This window comes from Erpetoichthys calabaricus, chromosome 1, assembly GCF_900747795.2.
Source record: "Erpetoichthys calabaricus chromosome 1, fErpCal1.3, whole genome shotgun sequence".
NCBI lineage: Eukaryota > Metazoa > Chordata > Cladistia > Polypteriformes > Polypteridae > Erpetoichthys > Erpetoichthys calabaricus.
This window is the reverse complement of record NC_041394.2, coordinates 325,812,171-325,839,762: the sequence shown is the minus strand read 5'-3', so window position 1 is coordinate 325,839,762 and position 27,592 is coordinate 325,812,171. Positions and strand designations below refer to the sequence as shown.

At 40.4% G+C, this 27,592-nt stretch overlaps 1 protein-coding gene across 1 annotated transcript in view; it reads left to right on the top strand.

Moving 5' to 3' along the window:
* The window catches only part of LOC114664462 (leucine-rich repeat-containing G-protein coupled receptor 5-like), a 236,611-nt gene that overhangs the window by 135,622 nt on the left and 73,397 nt on the right, over positions 1-27,592 (top strand). Inside the window, exons 3-4 of the mRNA XM_028818566.2 lie at positions 20-91; positions 5,492-5,563. Coding sequence (XP_028674399.2) covers positions 20-91; positions 5,492-5,563 — 144 coding nt within the window. The remainder of the gene's footprint in view (positions 1-19; positions 92-5,491; positions 5,564-27,592) is intronic.

The following is a 27,592-nucleotide window of genomic DNA, read 5'->3' as shown; positions in this document are numbered from 1 at the left end:
CATTTTTTGTCCCCTCCAGGCGTCTTGCAGGAAATGACTTGACACACATCCCCCCAGGAACATTCTCTGGCCTCTTCAATCTCAAAGTGCTGTAAGTAAACCCTTTATTCATACACCGGTTTCCTTCTTGTTTTTTTACAAATCCATCTCCCCTCATTTTTCCTTACCTATCCTCTGTTTTTTTTTTTTTTTGTTTGCACACTACATTTTTAAATATTGCAGTCTTACATAGGGTTGTTGGAAGCGAGGGGGAAAGTGAATAGGTTTTTAGTTTTTCTGCCTTTTCCTCCACTCTGTAATTTGTTGGTTTGGGTGGGAGGTTCACTGCTGAGTTTCATGGATTGTCTGCAGAAAATATTATTGCATTTGCCCTTCTATGTTACTGTCATTCAACTGGGATGTGTTTTGCTTCTTAAACAAACAAATAAATACTTTGATATCTGAAACCATTAAGTAATTGAAAGTGGCAGTAGATTTAACACAAGAGTTTATGGGGGTTTGTACTTTTATATGCACTTTAGAATATTAGAAAAAAATTGCATGTATTTATACACTCACATTTATACATACATATAGGCGGAGTAGTGGCTCTGAGGCTAAGGATCTGTGCTGGTATCCCAAAGGTTGCCGGTTCGAATCCCTGTCACTGCCATAAAGGCCACTGCTCTGCTGGGCCCTTGAGCAAGGCCCTTAACCTGTAATTGCTCCAGGGGCGCTGTACAATGGCTGACCCTGCGCTCTGACCCCAAGGGGTATGTGAAAACTACCAAATTCCTAATACAAGAAATTGTATAAGGCAAAATAAAGAACAAAAAAAATATATATATACACTTTATAAGTGTATGAAACTACTTTAATTCCAGTTGCTTTTGGTAACACTACATAAGGGGAACAATCAAAACATAAAGTGTATAGAAACACTATATAATATCTATTCCATTTGTAGAAAACAGCTTGGTTGCCTGTTTTAACGTCTTACTCTAGATTTATTGAATCTGGACTGTACTATTATAAGATGTCTCAACTTAATCCTTACTGTACCTCTGCTGGGCGGTCTGTTTCTGTTTTGGGTGTGCCCTGTCTCAGGGGCCTGGACTCTGTAAAGTGTGGTCTAAACTCACTTGGGTGGGCAAGATGGGGGAAGATAGGGAAAAATGGGGGAAGATTGGAGTTTGGAAGAAGGGAAAGAGAGCAAGTTACTGTTTATCTATTTTTGTACCCCCACAAAGTTAATGACTGTCAGAACAATTTTTGACTCTTCTTTTAATGTTTTTCCCAGGGTCTGCTTTTAGCCAATTCTGACAATTTTTCCATCAGCACACAGAACAGATGCATCCATCCATCCATTATCCAACCCACTATATGCTAACTACAGGGTCACAGGGGTCTGCTGGAGCCAATCCCAGCCAACACAGGGCGTAATGCAGGAAACAAACCCCAGGCCGGGCGCCAGCCCACCACAGGGCACACACAAACACGCACACACTACGGACAGTTTAGAATCGCCAATGCACCTAACCTGCATGTCTTTGGACTGTGTGAGGAAACCCATGCAGACACGGGGAGAACATACAAACTCCACCCAGGGAGGACCCGGGAAGCGAACCCAGGTCTCTTTACTACGAGGCAGCAGCACTACCCACTGCTGTCTAATTCATTGCACACTTAAATGTGAAGGACCATGCTACTTCGTGAAGAGCTACTAAATGACCCAGCTCAAACTCCATTAATTGCACAAATAAATTGGACATGGAGAAAATTTCACAGAGGACTGTACAGCATGTGGTAACACAAACGACTGTTTCAGTTATGTTGTGGATTTCACCAAATGACAGCAGTGGTGTGACTGTGATAAGCGGTCTGTGGGGCAGCGCAATGTTAAATAAATAATTGCGAGGCCTGAAGCATGCAAGCTCCAAGGGGGTGCAGGTACACATGTGAGCTTGCAAATCTGAGCGGGTCAATCAAGTGCTTCATTCTCTTCTCGGAGCAGGGGGAGGACAGCACCCACACCCAATTGGCCTTATAAAGGGAGAGCGTATGGTAGAGAAAGGGGGAAAAAAGCAATTAAAAGAAGGAACAGACACTAATGAGAGAAAGGGACAGGATTGAGGATGAGCCGTGTGATGAAATGGAAGCAGGCGGTCAGGAAGATGGTCTCAATAGAAGAGCATGGCCGGTGCTTGAAGAGCATGGATCACTCCTGCTGAGTGATTCTGGGGAGCAGGAGTCTCCAATAACTCCAGTGGGGCTTTTGCGTAAGGCCAAGGAGTGGCAGTGAGAGTTGGAGGAGCAAGGCTCAGTGGGAAACCCTGCTGAGAGCCTGGGACTGGTAGGGGACCAGAACCGTGTTAGGGTTAACTGCACCTGTTTGTAGACATCCCTTCTGGCTCCTGAGGTCCCGTCTGGGGTAAGCGGAGGAGACATCAATTTTAAGGAAGGAGACACTGGAGCTCATGGATTTTGTAAAGGATAGATGCTGCATGGGATTTATAATAATAATAATATTAATAATGCATTTTATTTATAGGGGCACTTTACATTAGCAGTAAATCTCAAAGTGCAACGTTAAAAGTTTAAACAAAAGCAAAGCAAGATAAAAACAGAGATAAAACAACAATAATTATAATATTCTTGTTAATAAGATTTCCTAAACAGGAAAGTCTTTAGCTGTTTTTTAAAACAGCCCATAATCTGCTGTGTTCTCAGGCTCTCTGGTAGGGCATTCCAGAGCCGTGGAGCAGCGGCTGCAAAGGCTCGGTCACCCATTGTATGAAGTTTGGTCACAGGGGGGCAAAGGCGGTGGATATTTGTAAAACGGAGGTTTCTTGTAGTGGATTGTAGTATAAGGAGTTCCTTAAGATATTGTGGAGCATTTCCATGCATACACTGGTGAGTAAACAAACAGTTTGTATTCGATGCGGAGATGGATAGGGAGCCAATGAAGTGATCGAAGGATTTGTGAAATGTGTTCATATCTCTGCACCCTCATCAGGATTCTTGTAGCACTATTTTGAATTTGTTGGAGCTTTTGAAGGCTCTTGCTGGGAATCCTGATGAGTGCATTACAATAGTCCAGTCTGGATGAGACAAAGGCATGAACCAGCTTTTCAGCATCACAGACGGAGAGGTAGGGACGGAATTTGGCTATGTTTTGGAGATGAAGGAATGCAATTTTACAAAAGTGATGGACATATGTATCAAATGACAGATGGGAGTCTAACTTGACACCCAGATTTGTAACAGAAGGGGAAAGGGTAATGAAGGATTGAAGTTGATTGGGGAGGAATGAAGTTGATGGGGGTGCCAATTAAAAAAGCTTCAGTTTTGGTGCTGTTCAGCTTGAGGAAGTTTTTGGACATCCAGGCCTCAATCTCATCCAAGCAAGAGGAAAAAGTTAATGGAGATGTAAGAGATGTCGAATCCAGTCTCCAGATTTATGGTTGGAATACGGCTGGAATATGGCTGGAATTTCATGGAATACATTTATTGGACATTTTTAATGTCCACTTGCTGTCCTGTTTTTATGGATTATTTATTTATAAAGGATTGACACTGTGTTGCGTTGAATAGCTGGACAGAGTATTTTGATGGATTTATGAATATAGAAAATGAAAGAGAGTGCAGGTTGGATAAAGTGGAGATAGTAAATCACGAAATCCTGGGGATCAGAAAAGGTGACATAAGGGAAGCTATGGGGAGTATGAAAGTGGAAAAGCAGTTGGCCCAGACGATATACCAGTATAAAGGCATGAAGATGTTTAGGTGAGATGACAGTAGAGTTTAACAAAATCTGGAAAAGCAAGAAGATGCCTGAAGAGTGGAGAAGACTATTAGAACTAGTTTTCAAGAATAAGGGAGATGTGCAGAGCTGCAATAACTACAGGGGTTTAAAGTTGATTAGCCACACCAAGATATTGGAAAGAATGATGGATGCTAGGATGAGATAAGAGGTGATGATCTGTGAGCAGTAATATGGTTTCATTCCAGGGAAGAGTACTACGGATGCGATGTTTGCATACTGAGAAGGTCAGAAGGAATTGCATTGCATGTTTGTGGATTTAGGGAAAGCGTGTAACAGGTGCCAAGAGAGGAGTTATGGTACTCTATGAAGAAGTCGAAAGAATTTGAAATGTATGTGATGGTGGTACAGGATGCATATGAGGACAGTGTGACTATGGTGAGGTGCATAGTAGAAACGACAGTCTGGTTCAAGGTGAGAGTGAGATTACATCAAGAATCAGCTCTGAGTCCATTCTTATTTGCAGTGGTGATGGACAGGTTGACAGCTGAGGTCAGACCAGAGTTTCCATGGACTATGATGTTTGCTGATGACACTTTGATCTGTAGAGAGAGTAGACAGTAGGTTGATGTAAACCTGGAGAGGTGGAGGTACACACTGGGGAGAAAGAAAATGACAGTCAGTAGGAGTAAGATGGAGTACATGTGTGCGAGTCAGATAGTTGGTGGCGGAAGGGTGTGACTGTAAGGAGAAGACGTGATGAAGGTAGACAAATTTAAATACTTGGATTCAACAGTCCAAAGCAACAGAGCGTGTAGCAGAGAGGTGACAAAGGGAGTGCAGAGAAGGTGGACTGGGCGAAGAAGAGTGGCAGGAGTGATTTGTGATTGAAGAGTAACTGCAGAAGTCAAAGGGAAGGTCTATAAACCAGTCGTGAGACCAGCTATGTTGTATGGTTTGGAGACAGTAGTACATGATGATAAAACAGAGCTGGAAGTGGCAGAATTGAAGATGCTAAGTAACAAGGGTAAACAGGATTAGGAATGAGTATATTAGAGGGACAACACAGGTACGACAGTTTGGTGACAAAGTGAGAGAGGCTAGACTTAGATGGTTTGGGTACATGCAGAGGAAAGATGAGGGCTACATCAGGAGAAGAAGGTTGAGGATGGAACCACCAGGTTAGAGGAAAAGAGGAAGGCCAAAGAGATGTGTATGGATGTGGTGAAGGAGGACTTAAAGGCAGTTGGTGTGGCAGAAAATGACCTAAAAGACAGGGACAGATGGAAATGGATGATCCACTGTGGTGACCCCTAAATGGGATCAGCTGAAAGAAGAAGAAGAGGCACTGTAGTTTTAAACACATTGTTTTTCTTTTTTGTTTGTTTGTTTTCTATTTTTAATAAAAGCATTGAACACTTTGCACCAACCCCTTGCTGAATGAGTGTGTCCTTATTTGCCCGGGTCATCCTCGTGTACATTATTAACAGTTCTGGGTTCAAAAGGTAGTAACTATGGAAGTGTAGAGTAGAGCTAACCTGAACCATTACAGTGATCACAATATTATGTGCCTTCCATCTTTGCCATAATACATTCCTGCTGGTTATTTCTTTTTAATTTTCCACAACTATATATATATATATATACACAGAGAAGTAAACTGAATCAGAATTTGCAGACCCCAGCTCATCCCAGCCATCTCACTTTTCTCAACCTTTTATTTTTTTTCCTCTTTCTTTTCTTTTACAGAATGCTCCAGAACAATCAACTGAGGCAGGTCCCCAGCGAGGCCCTCCGCAATCTGCGCAATCTTCAGTCTCTGTGAGTATCTTACTGTAAGATGCCGCCAGCGAAACTGGAGACATTGCCCTTTCAGGGAGGAGTTGAATGGATGAGCTGACAGTCTGTGGCCCACTCACTGCCAGATTTTTTTTTTCCTTGCTATCAGCATATCACTCATTTCTTTGTCATTTTATCGCTTTGCTTACAGTAGACCAGCCTTTTAATTATCATATGAGGCAGGTGGGTAGCAAACAGGAGGATAAGGTGCTGGAGGAGAACGAGAAGGAGGAGGAATGGAGAGCAAAAGGGCTGAAATGGATGGGGTGCAATGCGAGCTTGGCTTTGATCATTCAAACGAAGCAGGACAGAAAAGAACACGGGAGCAGAGATAAGACGGTCCTGTGCAGATTACCTTTCAGGGTGGTGGGATTGCATTCTCTTGCATTTTCTTTTCTTTTAAAATACATGCAGAGTTTCCCCCTAAGAAAGCGAGAAAGGGCAGGTGAACAGGCTTTTTATTGTTAAGGATACGGATTCTTCGACATCTTCCTCAAGCTTTTCCAAAGCATGTGACAGCTTGGCATATGGGGATCTTTGTTGTAGACAGTAAATGCTCTGAGGGAAGAAAGCCTCCCATGTTAGACTGCCATCTCAAAGTGGTGTCCAGTGACTAGTGGCAGAGGGGTAATGGACATCAAATGGATAAAAAGATAAGTGCTGCAGATGGAAAATGGGTCACCAGAACTGGAGGCGAGAATGAGACGGATTGTTAAAGACATATTCTCAAAGATTTTGGCCCAATCCTACACAGCAGCAATCTTAGAACTGACAACTCCCACCCATAGCACAAAAACTTGAGATACATTCGTCTTTAAAAATAAACGTATAAAACTTGTATGTTTATAATGAGGTGTTGTTTTAGGCAGATGAAGAGAACTACTACTTCCACCTCACCTATCAGTCTGAACAGCAACGTATTTGCTTTTTTCGGGGCTTTAGTCATGCAGAATAAAACTCTCAACGTGGAGTTACCAATTAATATAAATTATACATCTTTGGGGTGTAGGTGGAGAACTAGAATATCTGAAGACGAGCCCACACAGCACAGGACAGGAATTTGAACAAAGCCCCCTAGAGCCGCGTAGCAGCAGCCCTAACCGCAATGCTACTACACTACACTTTGGTTGTTTTTTTTTTTGTTGGTGTTGCTTTAAAGTTCTTATTGTAATGTTGCCCATGAAAATATTTTACTGTTATTATTGTTATTATTATTTTATCTTTTGGTCTTAATATTTGGAGGATTATTACATGGAATAATATGAAAACATTATGCAGGCAAGAATTAACCAATTAAACTAATTAAGAAAAGAAACAGATTTATCAAATTATTTAAAAAAAACAAAATCCAAAGACACAAGGGGAGAAGATGGTTAAAAAAAAATAAAGACAAAGTTAAAAACAAACAAAAACAACTGCTAAATTACCAAATTACCTCATTACCTTATTAGAATGAATCTGCAGTTCCATTTATACATCGCGTCCATTGACATAACTGACCCCAACCGTTGCTGTCATGGGATTAAAGAAAATAAGTAATGAACTAAAAATAACTTTCTCAATACTTATTCAGTTTAAGAATAAATAACAGGAAGTGATCCCTGGTGATTCAAAACCCAAAATAACCCCAGAGCACACGTATGACAATGTCAATGCAGTGAGACCCCAGGAGGCTCAGCTCGTTGTGTGCACCTCTTAGAACTGCGGACTCCCCATGCGACTGTGACGTCACTCACCTTTAGAAAAGCACGTGAGATTTGTAATTCATTTTGGATATTAAATAACAATCAAGCTAATAATGTAAATGTTTATAGTGTATTCTTTAAACTATTTGGCTACACTGTCTCTAAGGACAAGGTGGTGACACTTGATTCGTTTGTGTGCTCGGGTGAGGTCATTTCACAGTGGGCTCGATTCCTTTATGCTCATTTCCTCTCTGCCATTTCACTAGTCCCAGTGATGCCTCGTCTCCTGCTTTTCAATGAAGATCACCTGAGCCTATCTTTTTTTGGTTGTGTCCTGAATCTGTTGTGGTGTGGAGAACAATAGCCTGGATGCATTTTTCAAACTGTGAGAAGCTTTTTGGCAGTGTGTTAGACAACCTCTGACAAAACGAACTTTCTTTGCTACACAATAGCCGTTAAATTTCTTTGGATTTCTCGCCAGGCGTGGCTCCAGCCGGCAGACATCTCCTTTGTGGAATATCAGGTCTGAAGTAATGTGAGAGTGTTAAAGATTAGATGTATGTTGAGGGGACGAGGCTCTTTGGTGGTGTGAGTATCATGTTTCTGTAGATTGATCCTCAAGAGTGGTATCCGGTCTCAAAGCTGCACAGACAGATCTTTCCAACAGATATAGCGCCCTTACCCTTCTTGTCACTTAGCATCCACACTCTGCTTCCCTATTCACCTTCTTTCCTTTGGCTCTGTAAAAAGAAACTTTAACATTCAGTTAATCACTGTTTAAACGGGAAATGGGAAGATGATTTGATAGGCCATTTGTTGTTTGGTCCAGACATTGAGTCCCTTAGCATCTCAATCAGTGCCATTCCCATTAAATGGATATGGGGGGGCACCACAGGTTACACAAAATTTAATTAAAGGAAGAAGATCAAACCTCCACTGTAAGAAATTTACATCTTAAAGTAGGAAGACTAAATCCCTGTTTAATCAAATGTACACCTTCAAGCAGAAATCCACATCTCCACTTTCATAAATTTTTAATGACTAGGGGGCTTTGCCTCCTGCTCGCTTTGCTTGCCAACCCCCTGGGAGGGCACTACACACTAGCCACTTCACGTATGGGGATGCGGATGTACGATTTAAACAGATTGTTATTTTCATGGGACTTATATGTAACTTACGTTACGTATGCGTAATACACCTAACTATTCTACATTACAGTGAGTAATTAACCATAGTTAAAAAATAGTAAAATTTAATAAATTGAAAGAAAATTATGTTTCATATTATGTTAGAGATATTCATTGCGTTACATGTTTTCATTCTGTTTGGCTTTGAAATTAACATGCAAATACTTCTTAAACTTACACTTTTACTGTAAAACTTCAGTAAAAACAATATTTGGAATTAACTTTTTGTCAATATCGCATTGAATTTTGATTCCATGTTTAGACTTACATCATGACAACGCAACGTATAACTGCCCGTGAGTGAATATCTTTTCTTTCTCTCTAATAAATAAACCAACTTTTTCACATGTTTGTTCTTGTGATTTCTTAATTGTCAAAGCAAAAGCTATTCTAATGGGAAACTGTAAACATTTTAATACGAATGGCATATCAAGATCTCCTTTGGTGTCTAATGTTATCTGTGGAAGATGTACTACATTATCTTTCTTGTCGCCTGTTAAAATTTTATATGTCAGAATTGTTCAAACAATTTTGAGTACAACTAATCTTCTCCTATTGCATAGACCATCACTCAGACATAAATTACACAATAACATTACGATACATCCTTCTTTCAACAGTAATTCGGCCGGTGGAAGACCAGACGGTGTTAATGGTTGTACATATTATTCAGGATATTGTAAGTTGATGTTTTCATCTTCTGCACCATCACCACCATCTGTTTCAGTACAGTGTATTGATATACATTTAACCAATTTACAGTGTAACCGATCGACAATTTTCGCGTTAATTCGTTTGACTTCATCGTTTCTTGGTGCTAGGATTGCCTGTGTACTCATTTCTTCTGTTGATAACTCTTCGGGATGAAAGTCTTCAATAAGATTTGGACATAATACGTCTTCTTTTATTAGGAACTTAAAGTGAGGAAAACATAAAAATGTATAAGAGCTGAGACCGCAGGAACTTTGTCTGACAAAAGTATTCACACAAATGAGAGGTGAGAGGACCGTGGGCGTGGGCCGTTACCTGAAATGGTTGAGAGGAGGCACAGGACTTGAAAAAATCTCTTGACAATAGTCTCGTCTCAGCTCAAGATTTTCTTTTATAATAGAGAGATATGTCTTTTCCCACTACATAAGCACACATGCCATGAACGATCACCCTGTTACATGCACAGGTTGTTGTCTGCTTATCGGCTTTCATTACTCAAAGCACTTTTAATAGTGAGTGGAGAGCCACTTCAGCCACTACTAATGTGCAGCATCCACCTGGATGTTTTGACGGCATCCATTTTGTGCCAGGATGCTCACCACACATTAGCAGTTAGGTGAGGAATTGGTAAGACAGAGAGCTGGCCAATTAGATGATTAGGGGGCCAGAATGACTGGGCCACAGAGGGCAATTTAGCCTGGACATTTGAGATACACCCTGGTCTTTATGCCCAGGGATCTTTCATGACCACAGAGACCTGGACCTTTGTTTTACATCTCATCCGAAGGACGGCACCATTTTTTACAGCCCATCACTGCACTGGGGCATTGGGATCCACACACAGGGTAAGCGACCTCTGCTGGCCTCACCAAAATCTTTTCCAGCAGCAACCCAAGCTTTTCCTAGGTGGTCTCCCATCCAAGTACTATCCAGACCTGAATATGCTTAGCTTCAGGTGGATGAACTCTTCTGTCATTTCTACATGCTATAACCCAAATGTATGCAAATGAAAGTCTGTTAATCACGTCTGAATTGTTTGACTTGTAATTTTAAACTGTGGAGTAGAGGATTAAATGAAGGAAAAATGTGTCTTTGTCCCAAACATTATGGAGGGCACTATATTTATTGCATAGGTGTCACGATGGCACAGAGCAGCTGCCTCACAGATCCAATGAATTCTGTGTCCAGTCAAGCTGCATGTTCTCCCTGTGTCTTCATGAGTTACTTTAATTAGCCCCGTATCACTGTGAGTGTGGGTGACAGGTCCCTTTATTTTATTTGGCGTACCCTGCAGTGCATGATCCATGAAGAACAGAATATAATTTATCTGTTTGCAGCAAAGCCATCATAAACAATTTTATTCAGTGCAATGGTTTATGATTTACTATAGTTGTTTTGCATTTACTTAGCACACTGCACCATAGATTTGCTGAGCTGTGCTCCTTCTATTATGCTAAAAAACCAATGTTCATAAATCAAATATCAACAACAAAACAGATGGAAATTACTACCATGCCACTAAAGAATGTGCAGACCTCCCTGTAAGTCGCCGTACTGCCTTTAATTAATAAAATGAGAAATGTCAGAAAAGTTTGAGAAAGTACCATAAATTCTCCGTACATCTGCTTGCATTACACATACGGTCAGCGGGCAGGTGACGCTATTCACTGCATTTCACTTTAGCAAACTGCTTTGAATGATTATCCAGTCATTTAGCAAGTCTGTTCCTGACTGAGTCTACAATGCTTTAAAGAAACTTTCACCATCACGACATGACCTGCAATGTACCTTAAATGAACGCACCGTGGCACAGCTGCAGCGTGGACCTGCTGACATTGAGGAACTGGACAGTAAAGTGTGATGGAGAAAGCTTGGGGTACAAATGGGCAAACGTATCAAGAACTGCACCGTCTAGATAAAGCACTGTGGGGGGAACTTCCAATATAATGACTGCCTCATTCATTTCCTTCCACTAACCTTGAAGGCAGCTGCAGAAATGTATAAAAAGCTTATGAATAGTAGAAGTCACTATTTACATTCAAATGTTTACAAATTCTTTCTCATGAATTTCAGACTAACCCAGAATCAGGATTGTTGCAGTGCCTATAAAAAGTATTCACACCCATGGAGATTTTATTGTTATATAGCATTGAATCATAGTAGGATAAAGAAAAGAAGATCTGAAGGAAAAGGGCTTGACTGGTGAGGAGGTGTAGGACTGAGCGGTATGGAGAAGGTTGATCAAGCACATCGACCTCGTATCGAAATGGGAAATGATGATGAAGAAGAATTGTTGAATCACATTAGATATAATTTGGCTTAACAAATATAAAACACAAAGAAATTGGTCACATCCCCTTTCATATGACACCCCTAAATCATCACTGGGGTAACCAATTAGTTTTAGAAGGTCCATCATTGGGTTAATGAAGATCACCTGTCAGAGGTTTCAACTGATTTTGGTCTAAAGGCCCATGTACCTTGAAGATCTAACTTATGATGAGTCAGTATGGTGACCTAACCTACACAATGACCACATAAGAACAGTCCAAGCAATTCCAAGAAAATGTGATTGAAAGCACCAGTCAGGGGATGGAGACAAGACAATATTCAAGTCACTGAATGTCCAGTTAAATCAATCATGAAGAAATGGAATCTGTAAATCTGCCGAGGAGGCTGTCCACAATAAGATATTGATTGTGCAAGAGGATGACTAGTGAGGGAGGCCACCCAGACACCTATTAGAATTCTGAAGGAGATACAAGCTACAGTGACCGAGATTGGAATGAGTGTGTAGACAGCAACTGTGCTTCGCCATTCACAATTTTATGGGATAGTGACAAAGGGAAAAAATGCAAATGACATCTAGGTAGAAGACACATGGAAGACTGTAAGGTTAGCTGGAAAAGGGTTCTAGGGTCTAATGAGACCAAAATTGAGGGTTTTGACCATCAATGCTTGGTTTAAGCCAAACACTACATATTATTAAAAGCACACCATCCCCACCATGAATCATGGTGGTGGCAACGTTATGCTGTAGGGATGCTTCATTGCAGTAGGACTTGGAAGACTTGAGAGGGTAAAATGAATGCAGCAAAATACAAGGAAATCCTGGAGGAAAACTTGATGCTGTCTGCGAGAAACCTGTGTCTTGGGAGAAGATTTGTCTACTGTTAAGACAATGACTTCAAACGTAAAGCCAAAGTTACACAGTAATGGCTTAAAAACAACAATGTCAATGTCCTGGAGTGGCCATGTCAGTCCAGATTTCAATCCATATGAGAATTTGAAAAAGCTGTTCACTCATGATCAACAGGCAAACCAGACCAAGCTGGAGTAGTTCTGAAATGAAGTATGAGGAATAATGGAAGTGTCCAGATGTGCAAAGCTGATAGAGAGAAGAGACCTGTACACACAGACTCAAGGCTGTCATGGCTGACAAAGGAGCATGTACTAAATAATGAAGGGACATACTTATGCAATTATTTTGTGTTTTTAATTTGTAATTTAGATCACATTACAGAGATCTGTTTTCACTACAATGTTTCACTTTTGGTAAAACCTCCAAAGGTGGGCTAGATGCTGCCTGTGGCACTGTACCAGCAATCCCTTCAAGGAGAGTCAGCTACACACAATAGACAAAGTGGTGGCCTAAAGCAGCCATTAAATTATTTACAAACAAGTCGAAGGACAGGACTGGATTAGAGTAACACAAGTGTGTGCATGAATAGTCAAAAAAGTATATAATTGTTTGGCATTATGATGCCAATACGTCTTACAGTGTCAGGATCCAGTAATAAATCCAGGCATGCCATCCCATTATTTACTGGGAGCTGGAAGTCATTTTCAGTGAATTCAGAAAGCACAACTTCCTTTATTATTTAATGAGCCACATCTGGCCTGCTCATTTCCATATGAGCAATGAGGATCAGTTCTGTGAAATCGGCTGCATGTCGTCATAAGCCCTCATACCGACACATACCGTTTAGTTCAAGTTAATGGCTACTTTCTTTTTGTTTATTCAGACTCTAAGAAATGTGAATGTTACACTGATCTGTTTTAAGTCCAAAATTACACCTTTAATTGAAGATCAACCTCTGTCCAACACCCTTTAGGGGCTGACAGGCAGCTCCCTGTGGCTCTCTCACTCAACCTTTTATAAAGAGACAGATAAAAGGGGCTCTTGTAATTCTGGCAGGTTATTGAGACCTACAGGTCAAGGGTGGTTTGACCTTGCAACTGGATCCATTGGCAATCGTCCTTTTTTTTATTTAATGATTTTTGCATTATTCGCACAAGAGCCCATATCTAGCTCATTCTCCAATGCTTTTACGTGGTTTCTCCCAGGCACTGATGCCGAGTTGCCTCATCACTGATGCCACACACCGGTCTTCCAAAGTCACTCCAAAATCCAAGTGCTCTGATTAATGATTCGGCTACAAACTATGCCCCAAGAGTCTCCCGTGTTTTAAAATGTGAAATTTGAAACTCTGCATTCTCACTCTTGGTTTTAGATTGTGGTTGTTCTAAATGAGACTCATAGGAAGACAAGTCTTCCCTCTTCTTTCATTGTGTCACCCTTTCTCTAGCCAGAGGAGTAAATGTGGGCAAGGAGACTGTGCTGCCAGCTGTGAAGCTGTTCTTAAAATTAGAGCAGAATGCTTACTGAGGATTACTGCAAATACTATTTAGAGACATACGATGTGAAAGGAGCTTAGATAGATAGATAGATAGATAGATAGATAGATAGATAGATAGATAGATAGATAGATAGATAGATAGATAGATAGATAGATAGATAGATAGATAGATAGATAGATAGATAGATAGATAGATAGATAGATAGACGTGAAAGGCACTATATAATGTAGATAGATAGATAGATAGATGTGAAAGGCACTATATAATGTAGATAGATAGATAGATAGATAGACGTGAAAGGCACTATATAATGTAGATAGATAGATAGATAGATAGATAGATAGATAGATAGATAGATAGATAGATAGATAGATAGATAGATAGATAGATAGATAGATAGATAGATAGACGTGAAAGGCACTATATAATGTAGATAGATAGATAGATAGATAGATAGATAGATAGATAGATAGATAGATAGATAGATAGATAGATAGATAGATAGATAGATGTGAAAGGCACTATATAATGTAGATAGATAGATAGATAGATAGATAGACGTGAAAGGCACTATATAATGTAGATAGATAGATAGATAGATAGATAGATAGATAGATAGATAGATAGATAGATAGATAGATAGATAGATAGATAGATGTGAAAGGCACTATATAATAGATAGATAGATGTGAAAGGCAATATATAATGTAGATAGATAGATAGATAGATAGATAGATAGATAGATAGATAGATAGATAGATAGATAGATAGATAGATAGATAGATAGATAGATAGATAGATAGATAGATAGATAGATAGATAGATAGATAGATGTGAAAGGCACTATACTAGTACGCAGGCCTTGCCCAAGTATATTTGTATGATGCGTTAGAGCTTGTTTTTTTTACTATGTTGACCCTTTTGTCTTCGCTGGCTGAAATGCTACTTTCCCATTGCTCGTTTACACTACATCTCTATGAATCTCTCTGTTCTCCCAAGTCAAGAATTTGTCCATTTTGTGTATGACTAGACTGAATTGGATACCTGTAGTAACTCCTTGTGAGAATGGATGCATTCATGTTTTTATTTTTCTTACCAGCACACAGCAATTATTTAATTACTCACTTTATCTGACACTGGTAGAGGCTCTGCACCTACAGCACAATACGCACTTCAATAAAATCATGGCTAAAAATCACATTGCAGTCCCATGGCAAGCCTTTTTTTTGTGGTTGCTATGTAGTTTACTGTGGTTTCAAAAACAGATTCTGGATGGCTTGTTGAATAATTTAATTCATGAAACCATCTACAGTAGTTGAGGAGTTGGAGATCACGGCTATGACTGCACGTCTCTTTATTATTACAGGAGACATCACCAGCGCCATCATTTGGTAATGCTAGTAGATTCATTCATTCATTGCCTTGGCATCAAAGACTTAATTATAAGGGCCTCATCATAAAATTGACTTAATGTTTACCATCAAGAAATTTAAAATTTTATTTCAGTTATTAATGATGTCCCCAGTCATTCTACTTCTACCACATTCTAAATATGTGGCTTATCTCTATCACACTTAAAAATGTTAAGCAAATGTACAACAACATGGCTTTTCAAAACTGTAGGGCTTTGCTCTCATAATAATGGAGTGTCATCAGTTCATTTATTATTTTTACCTACAATTAAAGTCCAATCTGCGCATTTTACCAACATGATGCAGACCAACACAAAATAATACTAATTAATAACATTTATACAGTATGCTTTCTAACCTACTCAAAGTGCTTCACATAGACAGTGAGGAGCCAGTTCAAACACCACCAATATGTGGCATTCATCTGGATGATCCAACATCAACCATTATTGCACCATGTATACCCATGACACATTAGCTATTAGGTGGTGAAGGGGTGAGTGAGATAGCCAGTCAGGGACAGGGGATAATTAGGTGGTCAGAGTGACTGGACCAGGTCGGCAATTTATCCAATATATCAGGAAACCTTCTACTCTTTTTGAAGGAGGCCCAGGAATCTTTTATGACCCCACAGAGTCAGTACCTCAGTTTTACATCTCATTCAAATGAAGGCACCAATTCTATAGCACAATGTCCCTGTCACAGCACTGGAGCATTGGGACCAACACACTTCTCCTAGATAGGATTCCACCTAAGTACTAGCCGGGCCTGAACACACTTAACTTCAGGTGGATTACCTGTTCTGAAGTGCAGGTTGCATGATATTTATGATATCAACCCATCCATCCATTTTCTAAACCCACTTATAATATAACAACACAAAATAATATGAAGTAGTGACTAAAACAGCTGATTTTCCTACAGTTTTGCATGCAGTTTTGGGAACTGATGGTAAATGTCATTGTGCATGCTATTGCAGAACAGAGAAACTAACTTAAAAAGGATGTTTTGGAGTTTTAAAAGTTTTTGAGGGTTGCACTATAGGCCCCATGTCGGCACCAGTATTTGTGTCCATTATAAGCCCCTTTCCTTGATATGCCGTGTATATTTTTAAGTTGGACCAACAGGAATGGACATTAAGCAAACACGGAGATTGCAAATTTATTCATATAGACAAAGTGCTTCTTTCCTGTAGTAAGTTTAACAGTCTGTGATTTCATTTATTTTGAAAGGGGGCATATTAGCAGATTTTTTTGTAATAATACTCAATGTTATTGCCATTTTGTTTGTCATAAACACTTGCTTTAACAGTAAAATTCACTTTGCAACAACAAGATGTCTTAAGTCTGAGGTGGCACATCCATATGAGCCCAAACTGCAATCTGCGGAGGGACTCCGAATTCAGCCCTGAGGTGCTAATTAAGGTGGTGCTGCATGGTTTGTTTATGACATGTTTCTTATTTTAGTTACTCTTTTTAAAACCCTCATTTTGAGCTCAGATATCATAATAAAAGTGGTTCAAAGTATAAAAGATAAATTTGTCCCCAATAACAACATAAAACCAGCTGACCATCCCACCATTGAGCTCTGCTCCCGTGACACTTGGACCTTGCTTATTCCTTTCTTTCTATTTTATCACTTTTACCTTCACGCATCAACACTGTATGAAATTGAGAAGGGCCCTGTTTGTTGTATTTTCGGATGGCTATTTGTACACCTAATCTTGATTTATTTTGGGAAGGACCAGTCAATGCCACTTCCAGTTTTCCTTGCCAATTTACGGCAATATAATCCCTGAAAACAGCCTGGCCGCATTTAGCTACTCCATGTTCAATACCTTGGAATAATTCAAAGTAAACCCATAAAGATTTCCCCACATAAGCAGAAGGAGTAAAATACTGCATAAAAACATCATGTGGGAAAGTAAAATGGAGTTATCTAGGAGATAACACAGATAAAGCAAGTGTTAGGCAGCTTTAATCAACAAAAGGCTGTTTGTCTTGGATGTGTTATCAGGTACAATTGATAAGAATACATTACAAGATGTGTTTGAAAACCTCAGCTGGTGGTTTAAAATTGGACCGATACTCATACATAGATCACGTACAAACAGTAAATAAACTGCTTTTTGTTCAGCTTGACTCTTTTATAACTAAGATTACGGGGTGACTTACAGTACAGTACGTGAGGAACGGTGTATTGAAGTGTGCTATTGAAGTAGTCGGCCTCAAATTTTATATGATGGTCTGCTTTACAGTGAACAAAACAAAACCTACCTTATAAAATGCTGATAAACTCTTAACCGAGAAGCAATAGCAGCGTCACAAGGAGGCGCAGCCTATCCTGGAACCAACCTTGGACAGAATGTTACAACCATTAAATAGCTTTAAAGTTGCAAATGTCCTTGGAGTTTGTCAAGAAACTAACCCATCCAAAGAAAACTCACTTTGATAAGGGCAGAAGCTGCCAGCTACAGGCAAACTGAGCCCCGGTCCGTGGTGCTGTGAGGCAGTAGCACTAGCCTCAGTGCTGCCATTCTACCACACCTTAGAGTACGTGCTGCTGCATCTTTACACTACTGTTGCTTGCTTGTGACTAATTGACAATTAAAACATTTTGTACAAGCATCAACACATTTGTGTGGAGAGACCAGGCTCGCCACGGGACCTCAACGTGATTTTTAGATAATAATAATAATAACTCTTTGCATTTATATAGCGGGCGGCACGGTGGCGCAGTGGGTAGCGCTGCTGCCTCGCAGTTGGGAGATCTGGGGACCTGGGTTCGATTCCCGGGTCCGCCCTGCGTGGAGTTTGCATGTTCTCCCCGTGTCTGCGTGGGTTTCCTCCGGGTGCTCTGGTTTCCTCCCACAGTCCAAAGACATGCAGGTTAGGTGGATTGGCGATTCTAAATTGGCCCTAGTGTGTGCTTGGTGTGCGGGTGTGTTTGTGTGTGTCCTGCGGTGGGTTGGCACCCTGCCCAGGATTGTTTCCTGCCTTGTGCCCTGTGTTGGCTGGGATTGGCTCCAGCAGACCCCCGTGACCCTGTGTTTGGATTCAGCGGGTTGGAAAATGGATGGATGGATGGATTTATATAGCACTTTTCTCACTACTCAAATCTCTGGTTAAGGGCCTTGCTCAAGGGCCCAACAGAGCAGAGTCTCAATTGGCATTTACGGGATTCGAACCGGCAACCTTCTGATTGCCAGTGTAGATCCCTAGCCTCAGAGCCACCACTCTGCTGCACGTGCAGAACCCCTACCAGCTTCAGATGAAGTGAAGAATTGAATATCTACTGTGTGCTGAGAGCAGGAGGAGTCGGTAGGGGCAATGAGGTCGGAATCATTTTTAAGAGCAGTCACCGCAGTATAGAGGGGGGAATCAACTTTTGGAAAAAAGGACAATTTTGTTAAGAACAAGGATAAAGATGGGTGTGATGGTGGGGTTGAAAGACTGCAATTAGTGAAGAAGGAAAGACAGAGTTGTGTCTGTTAGCAGGTTTACAAGCGCTGAGAGAAGGTGAACAAATGGGTGTGAGGTAGCGGGTCCCCACCAGGAATACGTCTGCGTGGTCGTGAGGTGGGATGTACAGAGCCCCACTGGGAATACGACAAGCAAGATATAAGGTCGGGATGGCGGTGGAAGGAAGACTGCTAGCATTACACTTTGTCACTTTGACACTTGGGAGACACCTTGGGGGTCTACATGAGTGCCGGAATGGAAAGAGAAGCAGTGCCGGCTAGAGCATAGGAGAAGGCATATGTTGGTCTAACGATGAAGTCCAGGTAATGTTAGTTGGGGGTTGCCTCTTTTGGTATTGGTGAACTTGCTGTTTTCCGGTGTGTGTACTCTCCTGTGATGAGCTAAATGTAATGCAGACTCTTATTTTGTGAATTTTCCTGAATTGTATTCCTTTGAACTGTTTGATCATTTTATTTATTTATTGAACTGCCTTTTTGTGCAATAAACTTTGTATTAATCTCGGTTACAAACTACCATGAGTTAAATGAAGGGTATGCCACCAAGACATTGACCCCTGACAGTAAGTGATATTAAAAAGAACACTTCCTTTCATTCATCCACTCATCTATTCATCCTCAAGCTCAGTTAGTCCACTTGCAGTCATAGAAACAAGCAGCAGCAGGTGCAAGGGCAGGAAGCAACCCTAAGTTGGAGTGCAGTTAGGTAAATATTGAGTAACTAGCCCACGCCCGCCGTAGCATACGGCGGTGTAAGAATAGGAACGGAAAACGGTGAGAAAGGAATTCAGAAATGAAGAAGAAATAAATACTTCTTGAAAGACGCAGTGTACATATAGAATTTCTGGCCAAGCAGGATTACATGTGAAAGTGATAAATAAATCAGGCTTTCAGAATTTACGTACTATAGCCATGACATCCTGATAGTTTTGTTGCATGTATCTTGGACTTACTGGAAATGTGGACGGTAATATGATCATTTTGCCTACATGAACGTTGTTATTTTCAGCGTTTACTTGCAGCACATCTGATAGTTCGATGCACAGATCTTGTTGATGTAATCTGAGATAGTTGAGATGCGCGCCCTCATTTTAACATACGCATCTACGACGTATTGTTGGAATAGTTTGCCACTGGAGTGCAAAATACTAAATGTATTCCTCATTGCTAATCTGTACGCGTAAAATTGGCATTGAGTAAGCCTTATTCGCTTGGCGGTTCTTTTATCGGGAACATGTTGTAAATCTTTGTGCCAGCCAATGTCTCTGTAAGGGAATAAAAGTGGGTAATAAAAGTGGGTAAACCACAGGATCACAATTCATATTGAGCGGTGAAATCTGTTTACAGGAGTTGCATATGTGATAGATGCAAATGTCCCTTTTGGCAGGCGTTTCGCCATCTTCTCCGACGAAAATCGTTGCAACATCGGTGTGACACGTCAGGGCATTATATCATCGTAAATCCTGCTTAGGGGTTTCCTTGAAAACCGATTGTACAGATGCTGTTGGATTGGACTGAGCGATTTCATGCATGCGTTTGTATGATTTAGCGAAGGGGTTGATGGTTCTGAGCATGGAATCTAGCTGGAGAAGTACATTTTCTCTGTATGCAGATTTTTCTTTATTTTGAAGTGTACTTAAGTAGCTTGCGCTGTGTCAAAAACATACAACTGTCCGTATCCTGGAGAGGTAGAAGTGTTAGCGTATAGTGGAGAGATTTGGTGATAAATTTGCCCATGTATTTTAAAACAGTATGGTCCATGGCCAGGAGGTTGAGTTATCTGTGTACCCATGGAGGCAAATGCTAGAGAAGAGTTGTATTCTCGAATGTGTTCACGATAATTTTTAGCTTCTGATGTTTGCTGTGTAAGAAGCTGTTGTAAAGACACAGGTGGCTCCCGGAAGAGTGGTAAAGCTATTTTACTGTTGTGGCAGCACCTTGAGTACTTGTTGGATGTATTACACTCAGCAGGCCAGTATAGTGCATGACATGGAAGATGACGAATAGGAAACGAGAAATGCCATGTTGGCTGCGTGTGGGCGGGACCGGTTTTGAAGTGGAAGCATTGACGAACCAGAAGAGAAATATATATAAGAGATAATGTTACTTCTCTGAAACATTTCTTTCTAATATAAAAAAATCTTGGAAGGCTTGGAAGGAGACAAGACATGATTTTCTCAGAGACACTAACGTCCTGTGAGACAAGACAGTAAGACAAAAGGACAGCTGCTGTACAGGCTTTTAAATGTTCGTAGCGTTGCGCAACATTCAGATCACGCAGCACAGCAGCAGCAAGCCAGCAACTGCTTGAGCAAAGAGGAGGTTAAAAAAAATGTATTTGTTTCCCCTTGTATCACCATTTAAAAGGAGGTTTCAGAGGAGCAACCGCATCTCCTTAGCGTGCGTTCAGCCCCCCTCTTCACAATGCGAGAGGCAGAGACACGAAGTGGCTGGTGCATAACGTGTCCCTTTAGGGTGAGGGTGAGCAAAACGATCGGGGGCAAAGCCCACTGGTATAATAGTATGACATACTGTATAATGGTACAATTACAACCATTTAGCTATTAGATTAAATTGATTCTAATTGAGCAAGTGGCTCAACTGAGGAATTCACTCAGGTTATCATTCCCCTCCCTTTATTGTTTCAAATCCTCCCTGAGACATCAGCAACAGAGATGAAATGCAAAACCCTGAGCAAATTCCTCGGTCAAGACAAATGGCACCAAAATCTGGGATTTGCTCAGGGAGGGGAGAAATAACCAATGGCCCATATAGATAATTTGAGCTATAAGCTCCGTCACAGCTTAGCTGAGCGGTAGAAAGTGCTGTTTGTAATTCGATGTCTCAGGGTGAGCGAGTGACTTCCTGAGCGATTCTTCCTCAGAGACAGTGTATGTGGGGTTGCCCGTTGCAATGCTGAGGCATGCTATCCAAGTTTGGCTCCTGCTCTGTAATTAAAGTATTTGGGATAGGTTTCGATTCTGACTCTCTGCAGCACTTCATTGAAACAAGCGGCATTAGAAAGTGGAAGGACTATGTCGATATATATCCTGAGAGCAAAAGAAGAGCTAATCAAAGAGAATGCAAATCATGACTTTTCAGATCTACACATAGAGTCTTAAATCCTTCTACAGTCCAGAATATGCTTTGAAGAAAACTAAATGTGAAATTTTGTTTCAGTTTATCAATGGAGGTCACTCTGCAACCTGGTTTAAGGAATGCAAAGAAACACAACTATATACATGAAGGACACAATATTTCCCTTTTTCTATTGATTTGTTATTCCATTAATAATCCAGTCATGTGCACGCACACACCACATATGCTGCAGCACTATTTGAAAAAAATGAAAAAAATCACCTCTACGAGCTAACATATTAGAGCAAGCACAAGACATTCAAAAGGACGCCTTCTAGTCTTGAGGTATGTCAGACTTGCCAAATGTAGTTGCTGATCTTGTTGCTGAACCAAGTCAATTGTAAGGACTGAAAATCACTGGGCATGTTAAATTTACCGAAAGAGCACCGACCTCCCAGCATAAACGTCCCGGCCTCTTTTTGTTACAGTCAGTAGTGTCTTGTCTGACAGAGACTGTGCAGTACAATGGGTTTACAGGTACGATGAATTCAGCCCCAGTCTCTGCACTCTTTTTTTCTTGTTTCTGTTCTGTCATTGTACATAAAATATGAGACAGGCTGACAACATCCTTATTCCTCACCGCTGCATTAAATGCACTGTACTTCCAGATGTGCACTTCTTGGTCGTCAGCTGTCATTCACGCACAGAGCCTGCCCACAACCTGTTTGATTTTATTAGAGGAAGTTGCTGACAAGGTGGAGTGAGTCATTGTGTATGTCACATTATGTGACTGTCTTCACTTTGTTAAGGTTATGTAAATGAAGGCTATGATTGAAATGGCTAGAAAAGCTGTGTTATGTGACAAGACCTTTACACTCTTATTTCCAGTTAATTATATCTGTTTTGTCTTGGTGGAGTTCTATATTACTTAATTTTCCCCTTTTGTATTCTTTAATGTGTAGCCTTTGTCAGAATGCCTCAAATCCCATAGACTGTTTCTAAGGTATTGCACTTTATAACTTCTTCCCACCTTCCCTTCTATATCTATAACCTCAGGCAATTATAGAGAGTAAAAAACCAGGAGTTAAATTACACTTTAAATAATGTATTATTAATAATATTCATAAATAATAACAATAAGCAAAGTACATTTGAATATTGGCAACCATACAACTTGATAAATGCTGATATGTAGTTTCAGGCATCACACGAACGTTAGGTATTTCAAATGTCTTTAGTTAAGTCATCATATTTAGTCAGCTTTCTTAAGAACAGGCCTCATGCCTGTCTCAATATGGCTGCCAAGTTGTACTTCTCAGTGTGGTCTTTTTTTCTGTCCATGGTGTGTGAGATGCTCCTTCATCATGATGGTGTGTGAGGGAAAGGGAGGAGTAAAGCAAATTTATACAAAACGCTTACACCAACAGGACGTCGTGCTACACAATGGCCTCTGATTCAAACCGATCCCAAACAGCCATACTTCAGACCAAATGGGGACACACAATACTTCTAACACCTGCCCCCAAAATGATTTGTTGAGCTGATGCTTGCCAGCTGGGTAGTCTGGCTTTCCTGTGGGGGTTGATTGAGAGAGTCCTGCAGAGAATCACTTACCAAACTGGTTTTATTCTCATTCCCCCAAACTTGTCATAAAACTCCTCACTAACCTGACCGAGTCCTAAGGTAGTGGGGGTTTCAGGGGTCCTTTAAACATGGAAGCTTCTCACCAATGAAGCACTAATATTACATTACTTTGTCTAAGTTACAGATAAAGACATACAAAATGTTTATCAACTTGTATACAAAATTTCACACCACAACAACATCTGTTATCCTTTTTCACACATCACGTAAATGTGCACTCTGAGGACATAATATGCTGATACATTTTTATATAGCACCTTAAAGAAATACTCCACCTAAATGTTTTTTGTTTCTTACCCTGTGTTGCTTGCAGCGATGGCAGAGGAAACTTTTAATCTCATGTTTTCAACCTCAGCAGAAATCACAAAGCTTACAATACGACAGGTTCAAATAGGAAAGGAGCCAATACTTAACAACAGCAAATGACATAAAAAAAAATCTCAGGGTAGTTGTTTTGCATCGCCTACATATCATTTGTCTAGTGTTATGCTTATATGCTATGCTAATAAATTGTTGTATGACTATCTTTGGAAAATCAGAGCCATGCACAAACGTGGAGTGCATTTAAACGGGACCGAGCTTTTGAATTGAAGATCATCCTCCTCCTCCTCTTCTCACTCATTGGTCAAGAATCCTGTCTTTAAATCAAAAGCTTAATCCCATCTGAAATAATTTTGGAGGAGTCTATTCCTTTAATGTAAAATCATATTTCATAAGTATATGGATCCATCCTCTTATGCAGAGACAGAATGACATGATTTTCAGGTTAATCTGGGCAACTTGATGTGCTTCCAAGTTGAGAAAGTGTCTACGTTACAAACGACACACCAAAAGTCTTTCACTTTGGTGGGAGAGGACAACCATCCACTTTGTGTAGGCATACATGCTTCATGCCTGATCAGTCACCATATTGATTATGGAATGCATATTACAAAAATCAATAAACGAAACGCTCAAGTGGCGTCTCAACACAATACATCCCAAGTGACAATGAGATGTGATCATTTTCAATAATATCTTATTAAAAGAAGAAGCTAATCCAGCAATGGTGAAAATGTTTTTTTTTTTAACTTTAATGAATGTCTGTGGTGTAGCTCGGAACATGTAGACATGTATGTCTTTTAATGCTTAACAACCATCATTATATGAACTATTTTTAAAATGTGTAGTACGTTTTTCATGATCTACCCAGACTGCGTCATTGATTTATTGTGTGGTGCATCAAAACAGACTGATTAAAAGAGCAAAGGTGTATCACTCAGCCTTGATAACATCTTTTATACCGTGTTTCATCTATCAGATTTGGGCGCCGGTTTGCTGCAGGAATCTGCCTCTCCATTACTATGGCTCCCTCAGCTCTAAGCCGGTCTGCTCTTGTAAAGATAATAACGGGTTTTGCCATACACTGTACTCTGATGAAGGCAGGCGGCACTATCAAAGGGTTTTACACACTTTCTTTAATAGCTGCAGCTGCATACAGTAGTAAAGCCCCTTATCAGTGTTACCCCACCCTCAAACGATAAAGACCTGGCACAGTTTAACTGATCTCATTAACCAGGATGAAGCCCAGAGCTAGTGGTTACACTATCAACTTCAGTCTTACCTCTTTGCACTTTTGAAGTCGTCTTTGAAAATTTACTGAAGAGAAAATGGAGCTTCCTGGTGGACGAAGGTGTAGGGGCAATTCGAACATTCAAATGAAAAGAGCCCTGCTGGAGTTTAAAAAGGCACAAACTGCTTTGGTGTGATGTTCTAAAACAGTTCTGGTAAGAATGAGAGTGTGTATGTGTGTGTGTGTGAGTGGGCCCAGTGATGGAGTGATATTACATTAAGGGTTCGTTCAGCTCCAGCTCACTTGAAATGGAAAGAGTGGGTACAGAATATTAAAAGACAGGTTCAGGAAACAGATGAGTGTGTAGTTCGTAAGGAAAGAAGAAGTGACATAGTAAGGTTGTTATATTCACTAACCGTGGTGCCGGAGAGAGGTGAATTGCTACATGTCGATTATCACATGCAAGTAGGAATTTCGCTGCACATGTGACAATCAGTGGTGGATCCAGCAGGGCAGCATTCACCCCTAAGCTCTTCCTAATGGGGGACCCACAAACATGACAAAAAAATGTTGATTTTTAAACACATTACATCACCACAAGGCTATTCCTCAACATACTATCTCGCAAGAAAATGGGTAAACACGAGCCAAAAACAGCAAGAAAGAGAACTCCTTACTCCAATTTTGATTCCCCTCACACACCCTTAATTGCTTCAAGCCAACCAACAACTCCAAAGTGAAAAGGGGGAAAGAGAAATATCGTCCATGATGATGAAAGTGACTGTGCAAATAACAGAGAAAAGAGAGCAATGAATGCTCATGAAAACTATAATGATGAGATAGAGACCTGAATGTGCAGATAGTGATGAAAGTGACAGTGTCAGTTGTCAATCACAATTTACCAGTGCTGACGATAGTAATATGGCCCCCTCGTTCAGGATTTACACTTGAGAAAGCAATTCCACCAAACTGTGCAGGTTCTAAAAATCAGACACCTTCCCCTGATGTCATAACAGCTCTTATTGATGTACGCTAGCTCATTGGAATATGTGTGCATTTTGCACCAGGCATGAGAGGAGCAACCCAATATTGAGCTTGCTCCCCAACTTCAAAAGCTTTCTACACCACTGGCGCCAATATTATTCCTATTGAGCCTATTTAGTGCATACCTCACTGCCTTAGTTTGGCCAAAGAGAATAACCAATTAATGCCCAGCGGTTTATCTGTCACCCAAAAGGTTTTGGCCATCAATTGCAAATTTGAGGTGAATAGGGATAAGCTTCCTGAATTGGATTAACATCAGCAAAACCAATGAGCTGGTTATTGACTTTCACCACACCAAAATGTCTTTATGCCTGGTCCCTATTCAGAAAGTAGATGTAGAGGTGGTCCACACCTACAAGTACTTGGGGGTCCACATCAATGACAGGTTAGACTGGTCTCAAAACACAGAGGAACTATATATGGAAGGGAAGAGTAGGCTCATCTACCTTAGGAGAATGCATTCCATTAATGTGGGAAGTTACATCCTTCCCATTTTCTACAACTCTGTGATGGTCAGTGTGATTTTTCTACTCCTGTTGTTCTGGGAGAGTAACATCAATTCAAGAGAGGCCAACCAAAAAAACAAGCTAATTAAAAGGGCAGACTCAGTTATAGGACACACTCTGGACCCTCTGGAGGTCATAGCAAAGGAGAGAATTAAAACAAAACTGAATGCCATTATGAACAATGCTGCACATCCTCTCTGTGACACACTAACACTGAGGACTTTCAGGCAATGAATTATTCAGCAGAAGGGTGTCAAGAAACGTGAAGGGGGATCCTTTATACATAACAGGTATACAGCTGGTTAATGTCTCAATGGACTGGGACAGTCAAGTCAGAAGTTTTCTTTCTTATTAGTTTCTTCTTTGTTCAGACCAAAGTGTGTGTGTGGATTTATTATTTATTTACTTACTTTTATCTGCCTATTTATGTATTTATTTATGAAATTGCTTCTGTAAAAAGCCAAATTTGTCCCTGGGGATAATTAAAGTTCTATCTATCTATCTATCTATCTATCTATCTATCTATCTATCTATCTATCTATCTATCTATCTATCTATCTATCTATCTATCTATCTATCTTTGAAGCACGATTGAGAGCCTGTTTATGAAGTATTTTTTTGTTCTATTGCTTTTACCTGGGTTCATGGAGAAGGCTCCCAGTGCCTGTCATGATGTAATGCTGCATTTAGTATTTGTACATCAGACCCATAAGCCTTCACTTTTAGAGTAGCTATATAAAGCTTAGTTTTCTTTTCATGTTTTAAAAAATCTGCAACTGCAACTGCGTATTTGGGTGCTGCTTATGTATTGAGTGGGGCACAAGCACACACAAGTGCCACATGCTGTAGATGGCAATAACTTGAACAGGCTTGTAGCCACTAGCTATTAGAATGTAAATGTATTATTGAATCTAGTAGGCAACTTAGTTTTTCAACCTTCAAATCCCTTCACACAGGTTTAAACTGCAAAAAGAGGACTTATTTTAAAAATTAAAATAAGTCCTGTGCTGTGTGTTTTTTCAGCACGATCATTCCATAAATATGAAAAGATGTTGGAAATCATGCCATGCCAA